Source organism: Cynocephalus volans, chromosome 5 (genome assembly GCF_027409185.1).
Source record: "Cynocephalus volans isolate mCynVol1 chromosome 5, mCynVol1.pri, whole genome shotgun sequence".
NCBI classification, from domain to species: Eukaryota; Metazoa; Chordata; class Mammalia; order Dermoptera; family Cynocephalidae; genus Cynocephalus; species Cynocephalus volans.
The window spans coordinates 5,347,553-5,365,238 of NC_084464.1; the positions used below are offsets into that span (position 1 = coordinate 5,347,553).

The window sequence follows — 17,686 nt, forward strand, 5'->3', positions numbered from 1 at the left end:
TGATTTTGTTGATGTGGTGCATCATACTTATTGACTTGCATATGTTGAACCATCCTTACATCCCTGGGATGAATCCCAATTGATCATGGTGTATAATTTCTTTGATGTGTTGCTGTATTCTGATTGCTAGTATTTTGTTGAGAATTTTTGCATCTATGTTCATCAGAGCAATTGGCCTGTAGTTTTTTTTGTTGTTGTTGTATTTTTGTCTGTTTTTGGTATCAGGGTGATGCGGGCCTTATAGAATAAGTTTGGGAGAATGGCCTCTGTTTCAATTTTGGGGAATAGTTTGAATAGAATTGGTATTAATTCCTCTTTAAAAGTTTGGTAGAATTCAGCAGTAAAGCCATCCAGTCCTGGACTCTTCTTTGTTGGGAGACTGCTGATTACTTCTTTGGTCTTACTGCTTGTTACTGGTCTGTACAGGTTTTCTATTTCTTCTTGGTTTAGTCTTGGTAGTGTGTATGTGTCCAAAAATTTATCCATTTCCTCCAGGTTTTCAGATTTGTTGACATAGATTTCTTTATTATAGTCTCCAATTCATTGTATTTTGCATATAATTCATTTAATGTATTAATTTATTTTTTAATTTATTCAATTTAATTCATTAATTTATTTTGTATTTGATTCATTTGTATAATCTGTAATTCACTGTAGTCTCTAATTCTGTGATTCATTGTATTTTGGTGGTATCAGTTGTAATGTCTCCTTTTTAATTTCTGATTTTTGTAATTTGGGTCTTCTCTCTTCTTTTTTTAGTTAGCCTAACTAATGGCTGGTCTATTTAGTTTATCTTCTCAAAAAGTGAACTTTTTGTTTCATTGATTTTTTGTATCATTTTTGGGGTCCCTATTTCATTTAGTTCTGCTCTGATCTTAATTATTTACTTCTGTCTACTAATTTTGAGATTGGATTACTATTGTTTTTCTAGTTCTTTGAGGTGTAGAGTTAAGTTGTTTACTTGAAATCTTTCTGGTTTTTTGATGTAAGCATTTATTGCAATAAACTTCCTTTGTAGTACTACCTTTGCAGTAACCCACAGGTTCTGGTATGATGTGTCTTTATTTTTGTCAGTTTCAAGATTAATTTCTTCTTGGACCCATAGGTTGTTCAAAAGCATGCTGTTTAAATTTCTGTGTCTGTATAGTTTCCTGAGTTTCACTTGTTATTGATTTCTAGTTTCAATCCATTTTAGTCTGAAAAAATACTTAAAATTATTTCGATTTTTAAAAATTTGCTGAGACTTGATTTGTGACCTAACATATGGCCTATCCTGGAGAATGTTCCATGTGCTGATGAGTAGAATGTATATTCTGTAGTTGTTGGATGAAATGTTCTGTAGATATCTGCCAGGTCCAATTTGTCTAAGGTGTAGTTTAAATCCTGTGTTTCTCTGTTGATTTGTTGCCTAGATGATCTGTCCATTATTGCCAAAGGGGTGTTCAGGTCCCCTACTATTATCGTATTGGGGTCCATCTCTTTCTTTATGCCTAATAGTGTTTGCTTTATATATATGGTTGTTCTGGTATTGCTTGCATATATATTTATGATCATTATGTCTTCGTGCTGGATAGATCCTTTTATCATTATATAGTGGCCTTGTCTCTTTTCATGCTTTTTTGTTTTAAAGTCTGTATCTTCTGATATAAGAATAGCTCCTCTTGCTCGTTTTTGGTTTCCATTTGCATGGTATATCTTCTTCCATCCCTTCACTATTAAGTTTGTGTGTGTCTTTTCAGGTGAAGTGAGTCTCTTGAAGACAGCATATAGTTGGGTTCTAGCTTTTTAATCCAATCTGTCAGTCTGTGCCTTTTGAGCAGGGAGTTCAATCCATTGACACTTAGGATTCTTACTAAAAGGTAATATCTTACTTCTGGCATTTTATTGATTTTATGTTTTAAATATCTTTCATTCCTTTCTTCCCATTTTACTGCCCTGTTTTATTGTTTGTCTTTGATGTTTGTTGGTTTTTTGTGGTCATAAGATTTAGTTTCTTTCTGGTTCTAATTTGAATTTTCGTTCTACCAGTGGGTTTCATCCTTTCTTGTGTATTACTGTTGGGGAGAAAAGCTACTAACTATCCTATTTAGGTACTGTTGCAAAATTTTGGAAGCCAATAGCATATGATTCATTTTACATGGAGCATCTGCAAATTTCCATTAAAACTTTTTTTTTTTTCCCCATGGGAACCGAAAACAGAGTCTGAAGTAACTATGCTCTATACTCTGGCCTCTTACTCATTAGTTTAACATGGTTATTCACAATAGCATTCATTCCACACACGGGGCACACCTGACAGCTGCCCGAGCCTGCTCCAAGGGGAAGAACCTGAATGCTCCGCCTTCCTTCAGCCCACCACTGTGCTGGGAGACTGCAGAGCTGCACCAGCACCCGGCCTCAGACACATGTCTCCCAGAGCCACTGCCTTAGCATGGCAAAGACTGAATGTTTCTCTTGCAGCCCCCACTGTCTTTCCTTCCTCAGCTTGAGTCCACGAAGCTCCACACCTGTCTGCTTGACCCCCCTTCCAGCACAGGGCCCATTCAACACAGCTCTAGCTAATGAAAGGTGAGTGATGGTGACTGGAATTCTGTGGCTTTCTCTTCCCTGACACTGGCCACCCTCTTCAGCCTAGGTTTGGGCAGAGGGTGTGCAGGATGACCAGAGATGTGGTCACCTTGGGATCATGAGACCATGAGAAAGGTCAGGATGATGCTAGAGACCTTGGCCCTGGCATCTGTGAGTCATGTAGCAGACGGCCATTGCTTGCCCCTGAACTTTTTGCACCCCTCCCGACTGACGTGTGAACATTGGGGATGACCGTGTCCTCAGCGGAGGTTAAACACATCACAGGGCATGCCCATAGGTCATGTGATCTGATGGCTGGTGTAGGAGAAAGGCCACAAGCAAACTTTGGATTCTGAATCATCTGCCTTATCTGAAGTCAATATGTCTGAATAATGAACTGCTTCACCTGCCACATGAAGGGGCTAGACGGGATGATATATAAAGTTAATACAGTTTATATATTTTTTGGTGGCTGGCCTGTACAGGGATCCAAACAAACCCTAGACCTTGGTGATATCAGCACCAGGCTCTAACCAAGTGAACGAGCTAACTGGCCAGCACCTAAATTAAAAGAATCAATGAGGTCGACCTGGTTTGTGTTCATTCACTTTCCCAGGTAGTCATTTGATACACATGCACTACACATCCATGTTCAAAGCACAGTGAGGGACACTGGGGCTATAAAATGGGATCAGCTCAGAGGTGTGAGCCACAGGGATGTAAATGAAATGGCCAGCTCTTCAGTTAAGTGGCTGGGAGAGGAGGATCAAAAGAGGCTGATCCCTGAGAAAGGCCTCTCTCGGGAGCTGGAGCAGAGAGCTTCAGAGGAGGAGAGATGGGGACCCTGTCCCAGGCCTAGAACGCCACACTCCAGACACCGCTGTTTATTCTGTGGTGGAGACACTGATGGTTTTTAAGGAGAAATGATATGATTGTATCTGCATTTCAGAAAGGTGATTCTGGCAGCAATGTGGGCGGTGGGGAGAGCACATCAAAGGCGAGCAGAGCAGGCACTCAGCAAAGAGCAGAACTGGAGGCCCTGTCTGAGCCACACTCAGTGATTTTCTCTCTCTACATCTTAGTTTCTGCTTCTAGGAAAAACTAGAAAAAAACAGGATAACAGCACTTATTTCACGAGACTTTTGTGAAAGTAAGCTTGCAAAAGTGTCAGGTAGTTTATACATTTTTGGTACTCACTAAGGTCTTAAACTTGGTATTTTAGATTCAGGAACGGCTTTTTCTTTAAAACAACAAAACTGACAATTAGAGCTGTTCACAAATAAAGGGCCATTCTGGGAGGTTATTCAGACACAGACTGCCCAGCCACCACTCAAACAAGCTTCACAGGTGGAAGCTTAGCTGTGCCTGAGATCTGGGCCCTGTTGCTGGAATAAAAACTGTCATTAAATGTTTTTAATACAAACTCACATATAATCATGATTTTTATGTAGTTTAGCCCTTTTATCATGATGTTTTTGATATTCCATTCTATATAGAAAACATAGCTGTAGGAAAAAAAAAAAAGGAAGACTAGCAGCCTCTTATTCACAACATATCCCTATCCACACAGCAACCAATGTTGATAACACAGAAAGGCACAGTGTAAAGTGAAAGAGGACATACCACGAACCGCTCATCCCGCTTTAAGGGGGACTTCGTTGTGCAAAACCCTATTACAGATGCTCTGAAGTAATTTTGATACTGTTCCCCACATACTACCTGGGAGAGAAAGGGAGCACAGGGGAGCTGAAACGGGTGCAGGGGGGAGAGGGAGGAAAGGAAGAGGCAGGGAGGGAGGGAGGAAGAGAGAGAGAAGGGAGGCAGTGTCAGGGTGCAGGGAGTTAGGAAAGATTCTGCTGAAATGCTTAACTAAGTCAATGAAAGTTCTCTCAGCCCCACTAGACTTCTAAAATCTCAGAGCCCTTTACCTTGTGCAATTAAACAAGCAAACCAGTAATTCATTAGGGATAATTTTAATAGATGACTCATTCGGCCCAGCCACTCAGTAATGCTTTGGTTTCCCAAAATGCCTGGCAGATAGTTCATTACAATGAAGCTTTCAGCTGCCACCGACAAAAGACAATGGAATGTAAACTGCCTGTGCCACTTCTTCCAACTTCTCACTTCAGTTTTTTTGAAGATAAGGATCAAATGAAATGATTTCTGTTAAGCTTGTATTTCCTGTACAGAGTTGATATCTTCTTCAAATTATATGATTGTACAACTATTAAATTAATACTTACTGCAGAGGAAGTTCTCCTATTTAGACACAAGGCCTGGCCTTTGAACTTTTGGCTCTTCCTATGTTTTAGTTTCTGTCTCACTCAATTTCTCATATGGCAGTTGTTTCACAGAATGAGGAGACACCATGGAAGGCCAGTAGTAAAAGTGCTAGTCTACTTGTAATTCCTAGTAAGAAGTACACATTTTGAAGTCAGTGGAAAAAAATGGCTTTAAAAATCTCACAAAAATAGCTAAGTATACCAAAAAATAAACCCAGAAACTTAGTGTCTAGCTCTTAATCCTGTTGGTGACGCCAATTGTAAAGGTAGGTGACCACGCTAGTTGTTGGGCTCTTTTACCTGCCAGTAATCCTGCACCAACTGGGCCGATTCTCAAGCTAAGGCTGGGTCTGGAGCCCACAGACCCCTCAAGCCCATTCACGGACTGGGTCACAAACCCTTCACATGCCAGGCTGGGTCCCCAGACCCATCACATGCCAGGTTGGATCACCAGACCCCTTCACGCAGATCTATGAGCTAGGTAACTGGCCAAAAGGTCCTTGGAAGCTATAGGTCGGAAAGCATGGCTGCATGGGGCGGACGCCCAAGGCCGACACCCTCCCACCTGCTTCACTAAAACTACTCTCTTCTCTCTCTCTCTCTTTCTCTCTCTCTCTCTGTAGAAGAACACAAGAATAGCAACAAAACTAAAAAGATACACTGGTGCACATGTGCACTAACTTCACATGCACACACACAATTTGCTTACGAAGGATGCTGAACCACACCCAACTGGACCTGAGGCAAGGGCCCTGACCAAACTATTCTATTTTCCAAACACTTAGCACAGAATCATAGTAAGACATTGCACTGAAAAGTCAGTGGTGCAGGGCTGGAACCCACTGCTCAGGGCCCGACAAGACTTCACACAAGAGTTTTTCCCTTCACACACAAGAGTTTTTCCCTTCAAAGTCAGCCTTTACATATGAAAACTACAAATGGTAATTCCTGCTCTCCTAACAATGGTCACTCCTAACAAAGTCCCATTACTAGAAAGTGCTGTGTGTGTGTGTGTGTGTGTGTGTGTGTGTGTGTGTGCACGTGTGCGCACATGCGTGTTGGTGGGGCTATGGATGGGGAGGCAGGATAAGAAGGTGAGAGGGGAAGGAATGAAAAATCTGAAGGTTTTCCATAACAATAGAATCTGTGATAAAAATCTGGCTCTACCTAGAAGAATCCTCTAACAAATGACACCCTTGAAAACTGAGAGGAAATAGAGTAATGATCATGTAAGTAAAGATGTTTCTGAATGAGCTGATGTGAATGTCATCAGGCACACCCAGGGGTACTTGATCTTCTAAACTAATGTTATTTTGTAACTTTTAAATTTTCTTTCATAAATCAGGGCCAGAGTATCATTCTGTCTTTCTATTTTTCTATCTGCTCATATATTCTTCTTTTAAAAACAGGAATAATGTCTAATAGTAGTAGAATCTAGAGAAATTGGCCACCGTGTGAGAATACATGGGCACGTCTCACTTTCCTTTATGGGCTGCACCAGACAGAAATGTGCTTGAAAACATTAAGCTGAAATCAAGTAAATCCATCACAACTCTGCCTAAGAGTAAAGTCATGTTCAGTGGGAAATGTGTTAATGCTAAGTAAACATCTGTTAATAGTAAAAGGAATGAAATTCATTTCATAATATACATATTTAATTTTGATAAGTTTTATAAAGAAATGATCAGATGAGGAGAGTTGATTCAAATATTTACCAGACGAGTGGGGGGGGGGGGGGCGAGACTAAAGACAGAGGAATAAGATCCAGGTCCTGCCTTCAAGAAGCTTCCCCAAGAGACTGACAAGAGATAAGCAGCAACATTGCAGCTATGGCAGTCGGGGACTGACCTTATCCTCAGAGGTCTCACTACTTACAGATTCTGTAGGAAGTAATGAACAGTAATGATTTCAGCCCAACCATTCTCTCTATATCATGAGAAAAAAATAGCAAAAGTGATCTCAAATATTTTACATAACTCTGAGGTACTTAGAGAAGCTATCCAAGGAGTAATTTCACCTCTTTCTTTGAGAACTCCACTAATAATTTCCATATGAGGCTTAAACCAACAGTGCAAAGACAATTTCTCAAAGGATTTCTCGATTTTGCCTTTAGATAATTCTGCTTCTGTAAATACAGTACAACTGTATTTGTGAACCTACTGGGCTTAGCAGAAAACCCATTCTTTTTCTTTTGTAAAATGAAAATAGGACCTTCACTTAATTGTACCCCAAATGTATCCATGTGGGGCATATTTAGCTTGTGTGCATGGTACATTAACAGTTTCTGAAGCAACTCTAAGAGGTCGAAAACCCTTTGGAAATTTGATCCCAAGAAGACAGTGACTTTTGAGTATTCTTTGGCTACAATGAGGCACAGAGTGGGACATGGAACAAAGTTACTAGCCTATTTATTCTGAAGTTATTTCACTAGCAAGTCAGAATGCCAAGCGCCTCATTCCTGCACATCCCGACTCCGTGTCACCTGGTCTCACCAATGCTGCCCTGGGCAATCAGACAACCTGCACGATGGGCCACCATGACATCCATCACAGAGACTTCAGGATCAAATTGCTTTTAAAGCCAACAATTACCCTGCTTTACTAAATTCAACAGGAAGAAAAAGAAATAACAGATCTTAAAAATGCCAATAATACAACATAGAGAAGGGATCAAATGTTTATCTTTACTTGAGAAAAAAGGATAAGGGGAATCTTTGTGACTTCACTGCTATGATTCCTTTGCAGAAAATAAGCCAAAGAGATGTCTTCTAGCATGGAGTAAACAGGAGCAGAAAATAAAATGTGTTTCTTTGCTTTAGGGAGCATTTAACTTGGAAAAGGTTTTTCACTTTGTGGCTTTGGATGCAAAGGCAAAGTTAACACTTTTGTATTAGAGGTCCCCCAAGGGGGAGCCTGAGAATCTGGACCCTGGGCTCCAACTGGTCTGGAAATGGACAAAGCAGAGACACAGGCCTCGCCACCAGGGCTCTGTGAGGACAAAATACATAATTTTAGTAAATAATTTCCTGCAATAAAGGTGCCAATAAGTAAGATAAAGCCACACGGTACTTCAGAATGACTGTAAAAGCAAGGATTTTGACTTTTAGCCTGTTGCACGGGCCAGTGCAAGCGAGAGAGCAAGAGAGAGAGAGAGAGAGAGATTAATTTATGGTGATCATGTACATGGAGCACATGAAAATAAGAGAAAGACTGCCTTGACTGCAAATACTTTTTTGCAGTCCCTTCCAGTGTGCATTAGTGTAAAAATGAAGCATTTCTATAAGGAAAATCATATCTAAACTTAGAAGATATATTTTTAATTACGTCCATATCACAGGAATACTCTTGTTATTAAAATTAAACAGTTTTCATCTGTCGGTGGAAATCTACATAAAGTGGGAGATACCAGTGAATAAAGAGACAGCTGAGGACAAGGATGGGACAGAGAGGATGGGACAGGAGGACCACTGCTCAGGCACAAAGAGGAAGGGCAGACCAGGAAGTGGAAGAAGAAAGCTTAGGGAATCTCATGTACTCAGTGAATGGAAAAGTGAGTATCATGATCTAAGTGGGAAAAGAAACTTTTCACAATGTTTCTGTAGGACTTCTGTTCTCAGGACTTGAACCACAACGTTCCTGGGTACAAAGGGTCACTTCATAATCCACAAGGTATGATGACACTTCACATCCATGGGAGTGACTGAAGGGTGGAGTACAAGCTTCCACCTTAATGTGGTTAATTGCTACCCATTAGAACATAACTGGCATTTATGCAGTTTCATAACCCACGTCCACAGGCACTGTGCCTACTGAATATGCAACTCCATTCTGTGTGCATTTCCATCCACTCTACATGTGTGCAGACACACACATGCACCAAGAGCTGCTTTTCTAATATGATGTTATATGCTCAATTAAATATGGACAGCATCAAACTGAAAATGTGATCTGAAAACGCACTCACGCTCATGTTTCTAAATTATCTGTGGATGAAAACCTGACAAATAATTCATCCTAGAAATGTGGACAGTACAGGCGTCTGTCATTAAGATGACTTAGGCAGGGCCTGTGGCGTCTGGTCGGGGGCACGCCACTCTTGTGATGTCACTCCCAACCACGCAAGACCCGCACAGGTGAAACAGGAAACTGTGACTTTCTGTATTTTTCTTAGCTTATTCTTTAAAATACACTGAAAACTTAAGTTTGCTGTAAAACATTTAAAGCACAACCACAGATGAAAGAATAAAGAAGAGCAAAAGAGGAAATGAAAAACAGAATTTGTTATGAGTTTTCCACAGCCAGATCAAAAAAATGGGATTTCTTCTTCTCTTGGCTGTGAAGAGCACACTCTTACAACAGGAATGGTTGCTTAGTCTAAACGTTGTAGGTTTCAGAGACACAGGAGACTGTCACAAGCCTTTTTTTCCTGCAATAAGACTATTTCCTTTTTCTTTGTTAATTTAGGCCCTTGAGTTGCCTTTCAGTAAATGTTTGGTTTGTTAGAAACAACACAGAAACCATCATGTAAAGGAGAGACTATTTATTTAGTTATTTTCCTTTCTTTCTTTCATTTTTTTTCTTCATTTTCCAAAGACTGTATTAAACAGCCCCCTAGAAGGTTAGAAGACTTTTCCTCCCAATAGGAAACAATAGTCGATACTTCAATATGAAAAATCAATATAAACAATATAAAAAGTCAAAAAGAAAAATCAATGAGTATTACAACACATTCAATGAGCAAGCCACTGATGTATTTTCCTTCCAAGCAAGAACATCTCAGACTCCTAAGTAAAAATATGGGATTAGACTCCTGGAGTGAGTAGAAATCCTACTATTGACCTAATGCCCTAACTAAAAGTCCATTGACAAAAAATTCTATTAGAATAGATTTTCTGGGAAACTCCCCCAAGAACTCTCTGCAGATATTTATATAATGCCTTCCACTGTACTATAAAGGCAGGAATGATGCTGTTAAGAGCTCTCAACAGAGAGCTCTCAACAGAATCCTAGTTTGTCTTTCCCACTGTCAACTCACGAGTACAACCTCACTCTCTCTTTCTGTTAAGAAAGGTCTTACTAAAGAACTGATTCTGGCACCATTAACACATTAGATAACTGAAACACAGGAAGATGCTACTTTTATATGCTACTCTCCTGCATATGGAAAAAGCTTGCTGATGGCAATGTTGCAACAAGCAAACTTCCCTTAAATAAGATCTTAGGAAGTTTAAATGGCATCTTTTCCTTCCAGATTTGTGTAACACAGGACGCAAAAGGCTAGCAGCAGACTGACAGATGGGAAAGAAAGGAATGGAAACAATGGTCAGTCTCCCCAGCTCTGTCTACAGTCTACTCCTCTGTCAGGGGCTCCCCCACTTTCCCCAGGTCTCTGTATCAGCTGAGAACGGAAAGCTGCTATGAAGGTTAGTTCATTAGAGGACACCGGACAGAGAGGAATGGAGACCTAACTACACACTTTCCCCCAACACAGCCTTTCCATCTTTGCCTGATACAGCCAATATCACAGGTTCAGCAAGACCTGACAGCTTTCTCAGCCAGACTCTTAAATACCAGATATTTCTCTTCCTCTTGGACCATAAATAGCAGGAAGAGTAAAAAGGGAGAGAAGCTCAATTTTCTGTCTCCCTGGAAATGGAATGTTACCCAGATCCTACTGCTAATGGCCCCACTCCCCTCACATCAATATAAATTAAAAGTTATGAGCATGACTTGGGCTTCAGGCCTGCGCTGGAGTTCTGGCTTCATTCACCTTCACTGGCTGCAGCTTTGGGCAAATATGTCCCTGAAACTCTAACGCCCAGTTCCTCCATCCATAAAAGGAGGACATACTATCTCCCTTTCAGGATTGTTGTGCCTATTATGTAAGATAACGCATATATAAAGTCCTCGGTAAAGTTTCTGGCACATACTAAGTGCTCAACATTCAGGAATTGTTTTTATTTCTAAAAGTAGCTTTATTGCCACTCAGTATGTGCTCCCTGCCCCGCCCCCCCAAAGGTGGGGAACTAGGATGTTCAATTCAGATGAACTACAAAGCCTAACACTAATGATCTGAATATCCCCTGGACTGCCTCTGGACCAGCAGAACTCGTCAGCAGCATCTGTGGGGTCAGCTATTGGCAGGAAAACCTCTTGCCACTTTATAAATAGCTTTTGCCAAGTCCTGGAAAGAGCACGAACTTAAGTCTCTTGATTACCTGTGTCTCCCAAGAGCAAGGGACCCTCTTGTGAGCAGTAAAAGCTTATCGATATTTCTGGCTCAGCCTTTATCAATTAGAGTTTCTCTCAATATTTTCTGGCTACAGTTTTATTCCAGATATTTTTATCAAAGTGGGTTTGCAGTGGGATCTTGTTAACCAAACTGTTACCATACGTTTTACTGAAGCACCATTTCTCAACTTTGGACTGCTAGATGTTAATACTTATTTTTCACTCAAAGGGTTCCAAGATCAAATAAGTTTGGGAAACCCTGTATCAATCTTAGCTGACCTAGTGCACAATCACATATTATAAGATTTGGGAAGTCAGTCCTGCAATAAAGAAATCTGTTTAACTTTGTGCAATATAGTATTTTCCAGGTTTATTGGGCTTTGGACAAAGCTTGGAAGACTTTCATTTGTAGCAACTACAACCATGATCATGGTAGATACTCAACAGAATATACGTTGAATGAACGATGCCTGCCTGAGAAGGTGCCACCACTGCTACAATGCTGACAGCTTGACAAGTCACATTCAAGAGCTTGCTTGAATATGGATGGCATGCCTGCCCCAGCATGTTCTCATGAACACCAGGGGTTGCTTTAATGCATGTGAGGGAAGGCAGGCATGAAAATAGGTTGTGGAGGGGTCGGGTAAATATTTAAGAAGATGAAAGTATTTTAAAAGTTTGAGTTGGTAACTATATCCCATAAGAAATGCAAGTTTTGATAATGTGTGTTTGTGTAAATTGAGTATTTACAGCTGTGAGCCATTAGTATTATAGCAATTATTTAAATAGTAGGGTTTTTTTCAAAATACAACAGTAATTGTAGACATTAGTTATAGAAGCTGGGTGGCGGGTATATGGGTGTTCACAGTAAAATTTATTCAATTATTCTGTATGTTTAGAAATGTTTATAATAAAATATTGGAAAAGATATAACAGCCTATGATCTATTTATTCTGAAGTACAGTACAATATAATTTAATACAGTTTTTATATTCTTTCTTCAAAAGCTGAAATACTTCTTACCCATTCAAATAATTTTTAAAGCATTTTGATCTAGGAAGTAAGACTATAAGTGGGTGTTAATGAATCAGAATCAGAAACCGGAAATGACTTTGTATAAATTGTTGCAAAAATATTTACAAGACAGAGGTGGACTCTAGTCATGTACCTATAGCACATTACTGCTAATTTTTTTTACAGGGTTGTTATTATATCCTTTTCATAGATGGGTAACTTGAGATATAACCACTTGTCTAAGGCCAAGGAGCAATTCACTGGCACACTGTGGTCACCTGCACCCCACCTCACAGCACGGGCAGAAGATGTCTCTACTCTGCATCAGCGAAATTTTCTACAAGTAAAAATGTGTAAGTCACTTAATCTAAAGATTTGCCAATATTATTGTGTATACATAAGACAGATTATATAGTTAAAACGCGGGTCAGTGAAATATTATTATGACTTGTTTGATCTACACATGCAAACATTTCTTTATTCTAAAGCTGATTACAGTGTCAGGATGCAGATGTGTCTTAAACAAACAATGCTTCTCTCTCTTCATTTTTATGATTGTTGACTTCAGTCTGGGCAACAAATTTACTTTTAGTCATAAATCCCTGACGTAACCTTGCTCTAATACATTTAGAATTGCAAGGAGTGGTAATATTTCTTAAAGTGGAGAGTAGTAGACTATGAGTTCTTAGTAACAGTACGTTTTCAGAAATGGAAAAATTTAGATTTCAGAACACATGCATTCCTACATCTCAACCTGCTAGAATCCCAGGAGAATCCTTAATACACAAAACCCACCTGTACTGTGGAACAAGTCAAGTCTTGGATGCCAGGGAGAATGACAACTTTGCAAGTGTGTGTGTCTATAGAATCTGACAATTTCACATATTTATTAAAAGGCTACATGTCTTACTCTTGTGTGGATATTTTGGATTCTGTGTTTGCTGTACCAACACCATCTTGTCAAGCAATCATAAAAATGGCTGTTTGGGATGACCATTTTGAAGTGTTTGAGCCAAAATGTTTATGAAATATTTCTATTTTATATGAATCCAAATGTGGGTTCTTTGAGCCAAGATCTGGGCTGTACCTCATAGCAGTGTTAACACTGGCATTTGAGGTGTGGGATAATAATAGGGGCCCTTCTTCCAGATCTAGTAGCTCGCAAATGATTTTCTCATTACTTACATATTTTTACTTATTTAACAATCTTATTTATTTTTGTTGGATTTTTTTGGTCTATTTTTAAAATGTGTCTCCTGCATTCCCCCCCCCCGCCCATGCCAGCTGCATAGGTTTACACATGTTCATTTCAAATCTATGGAAAACACAAAAACCAGAAATAAAATATATATATAACCAGTAACAAGAACTATCAATATTTTGGTATAGCTTTTCCCTCACTATCAAAATCTGTTTGATTTCTGAGTTCCAATACAAACTTATTTTTTGCCCAAGTGCAAAAAAATCAAATAAAATAGAATGAAATTTAATCTGCTGGTTCCTGAATTTGGAGAAAAGTTTGGATAGAGAGGAGTGCCTACCTATACAGTCTTCTATATAACTCTAAGTATATGCAGATAGCTAGAAGGCTATACAACAAAATGAGATTACTGAGAAAATAATGTATTTATATTTATAAAACTTGCATCATATTATTCAGTAGATAAGGCCATTTAGGTAAGACAAAAGAAGTTTCAACTTCTCCTGTCAACATCTCCTTTCTCCTACTTATAATTTCTAGAAGTGTAGACCTGTATATTTTCAAAAGTAGAGTTTTTAAAATATATCTAAGAACTACTGCCATAAAATGCTTCTTTTGCAATTACAACTTAGAAGAACATATTTAAAGGATCTAAATATTGCACTCTTCAAAATTTAAAATTGGAATAATTTTTTTTGTCCATAATATGAATCAGTATCAGGTGTTCAAGTACACACACTTTTTAAATTGTTATAAACAAAAACAAAAACATGGGTGAAGCTAACCTCTCCTTTAGCAAGTGAACTACGTGTTTGCTTTCTTTTGTAAAGGTTCAAGTTTCTTTTTGAATCGCGTCAATGAACAAGATCCAGTGTCCCAGGCAGAAATCATTCCAGACGGAAAACAGTCACATGAGCACGAGAAATCTGTGAGCACCTGAATAAGGACAAGCAACTCCAGGGGAAAGGACAATGTCACTACCATAATAGTTCCTGTCTGGCCACAGAACCAACATCGAGATTTAAAAGCATGCTAATCAGGGCAAAGTAAAATGTAACCGTTTGTTTATTTAAAAAAAAAAAAAAATCACACTATTTGTACATATAACATATGTAACCAAAACCAAAACAACACACATAGGAATCCTAAGGGTAAAAATCTGATTTTCCCGTTCACTATATCCATTACCCTGCAATAGTATCATTATTAACATCTCTCTCTCTTTCTCTCTCTATTTAGTGGGCAAAGCTCATGGGAGTGCAACGTCACACTTTAAGAAGTGTGTGGTGTAATAATCAGACTCTTGAGGAGCAGAAACCAAAAGTTCTGTAAGAATACCACTCTTAGAGAAATTGAGTAGAATAGTATAAATCTGAAGGTCTTAGATTATACAAATTTGAATTAGGTAGCATTTCTTGCAGATCTGAGAACCAGTACTTATATACCCCCCAAAGTCTTTCACAGTTAGTCAGGTGTGTATTGGGCAGGGCAGAGGCAGGAGGTAAAAGAAAGGGCGCAGGGTCAGAAGCGTTAGAAAGTGAGGAAGAGCGCCATTCAAACGGTTTTTCTATCCATCTACCCATCCATCATCCGAAACACCAACTAGCACCTTTGCTTTAAATAAATTTTAAAAATTTGTGAAAGATTACCGTTTTCAATTAACATTCAGTGTAAACCATGTGTACTCCTGAACCATCAAGCCTTAAACTGAAAGTAGTATGAGTTTAAACAAATCTGCATTAGCAAAAGTGTGCATGCCACCACCTCTAGGCCTTCCTTTTCAGTATAGGCCTGGCATTGAAAACATCAACTGATCCAGGTACTTTTAAGAATGAATGAGTTCCTACCTCGACATAGTCCTTGGCATGGCCCCAATCTCGCTTGGCATCCAGGTTTCCCAAACTGAAACATTCCAGCTGTCCAAGGTAAATCTTAGCTACCGACCGGCTAATTTTTCGAGTAACAAAATTAGCTCCTAAAAGAGACAAAAGACGTATTATCAGTGGAGTATATTTGACATTTAACAGTTTGGTGAACCAAATCCAATCTCAGCCTCTGGGCATTTCTTTCATTTTCCAACACCCCCACCCCTCCTTTAAAATAATAAAAGAAAAGAAAAAGAAAAAAAGATCATTAACTGTCATTTAAGTTAAGAAGCTCTAATTCTAAGTGTCATATCAGCTCTACTTTCATAACAAACATTTTTCTTTCAGGGATATCTTAACATTCCTAATTTTCTACTTCAATATGCAACCCAGGCAGTAGGCCAAAGAAAAGCTATCAGAATGCCAGTTTTTAAACAGAAAATTCGAAAGGTTGTATAAAGGGAATGGAAGACAGACATCTAAGACCACCCTGATTTTTTTTTAAGAACAAAAACATCACATATTCCTATTAATAAAGCTATTTGGGGGCCAATGGGGAGAGAGGGGAAAGTAACTTAGTTCACAGGTATAGCTAGTTAAAGGAAACAAAAAAGAAATTTATCTGGGCTGCCTTTCTCTTAACAAAATAAGTGGTGATCACTCATTTAGAAACCTACATAGCCATCCAAATGCAAAGTATGACATGGTTCCAAGTCAAAAGTTTCTTAGTACTATATTTACTGCAAGGCCACATTCCAACTTCACTTACATGTTATCTGCAGAAATGGGCTCCTGAATTTTCCATTAATATTTTCAAATGATTGGATAAAAGGCGCCATACATTGAAGAAAGTACTGAAATGTTTTAATGTTCTCTGGTCTTTAATAAAAGCCTCTATCCACATGTAAAAGACCACAAAGAAGGACAAAATGAAAAGGCACTTCTAAGACAATTTTACCTGAGCCCCTGTGTCTAGGTAAAGTTATCAGAGAACACTGCTTGATGCCCACTTCTCAAGGTAATAATATACATGTGAGCTGGTTAATAATGGCTTCATTCAGTTTAGATACATTAACATCATAATTTATCAAATATCAATAACTTTCCCTTTGTTCTTTCACAGATGAAGCAGGGAGGCAAATATGATGAAAGCTTCTGGCTTCTGGAGAACTGGCACAGGAATAAGGGGAATATTTCTACACAGGCTTTCTAAATTTTGGCAAGAATATGGCCTAGCACAAGTTCAAACACATACAAGATTCACTTACCATACAAACTCAGTATACATTCACGCATTTATACCAATGCCATATCATAAAGAAATACAATGGAACTACCATGGAAATGCAAGTTTTCAACTTCTCTTAGCAATTCATAGGATACATTAAGAAATCCAAAGTTTTAATTTTCCAAAGCAGTTTATAAAACACACAGAGGTCCTTCAAAAGAGAGCTTTCAAAATGAAGAAATATTTATTAGACATAATTCTTCTTAATCTATTACTAAGTAACAAATTTTTTATTTTCTATTTTCTAGTGACTTGTAACAATAACATTTAAATTTATAATTAAATTTATGTGTTCTGATGTCTATCTTTATTTCAATGTCAAGACTACACTATCATCTCAAGGTGTACAGTACTAGGTAAACTAGTGATGCCAAATTATTGGAAAACCTTCCCAACATAAAATAGTTCAGCTTATCCTATTTACTAGTAAGCTAATGTTCAGGAGTTCCAGTGGGAGCATTTCTTTCAACCAGTTTTAACTGAGCACCCACCAAGCGCAAGCGTCAAGATGGGCTCTGAGATTCGGGAGTGAAGCAGCAGCCTCAGACCTCAGGCATCGCAGACAGGGCAAGACGAGCCAATCAACCAGCTCTGAACAGAAGCAACAGGATAGGTGTGCCAGGAGGGAGACAGCTGGGGCCATCAACTCGGCTGCCCAACGCAGTCTGGAAATGTTTGCCACAAAAGGAGCCTGAATTCAGTCTCCTGGAGAAGTCATGAGGGGATTAAACAGTCTGGGAGACAAGACAGTACTTCAGGAAGAAGGAACAGCCTGTGCAAAGAGCAGGAAAGGGCCTTTCTCCTCTAACCCTACCACAGCCCTCCAAGGACTAGGGCCCCTCCCACGATGGCCGTCACTGCTGGTACTGCGCTATCTAGATGGGGCCACTCATTTACTTTTCAGAGCAACCCATAGGCTAAGAACTGTTATTACCCCCATTTTGTACATGAAGACGCTGAGATGCAGAGAAGCTCTGTAAACTGGCCATTCTAAAGCAGGATTCAAATCAAGAGCCATTTGACTACAAAGCCCAGGCTCGTACATTACCAGGACTTTGAATGTCACACTGCCAAGAGCATCCTTTCTTATGTGGATCCAAATGTTATCTTGAATAACTAGCCAAAATTAATTAAAACTTCTAGTTCTTAAATCTTAATTTTAAATGTTACTATTTAGAACAGCTATATTAAGGTATAATTCACATACCATACAACTTGCCCATTTAAAGTACATGCTT

General features: G+C 39.0%; 1 protein-coding gene across 1 annotated transcript in view; it reads right to left on the reverse strand.

Annotated features, from left to right (window-relative positions):
- The window catches only part of GMDS (GDP-mannose 4,6-dehydratase), a 595,298-nt gene that overhangs the window by 281,626 nt on the left and 295,986 nt on the right, over window positions 1-17,686 (reverse strand). The window contains exon 7 of the mRNA XM_063097816.1: window positions 15,143-15,270. Coding sequence (XP_062953886.1) covers window positions 15,143-15,270 — 128 coding nt within the window. The remainder of the gene's footprint in view (window positions 1-15,142; window positions 15,271-17,686) is intronic.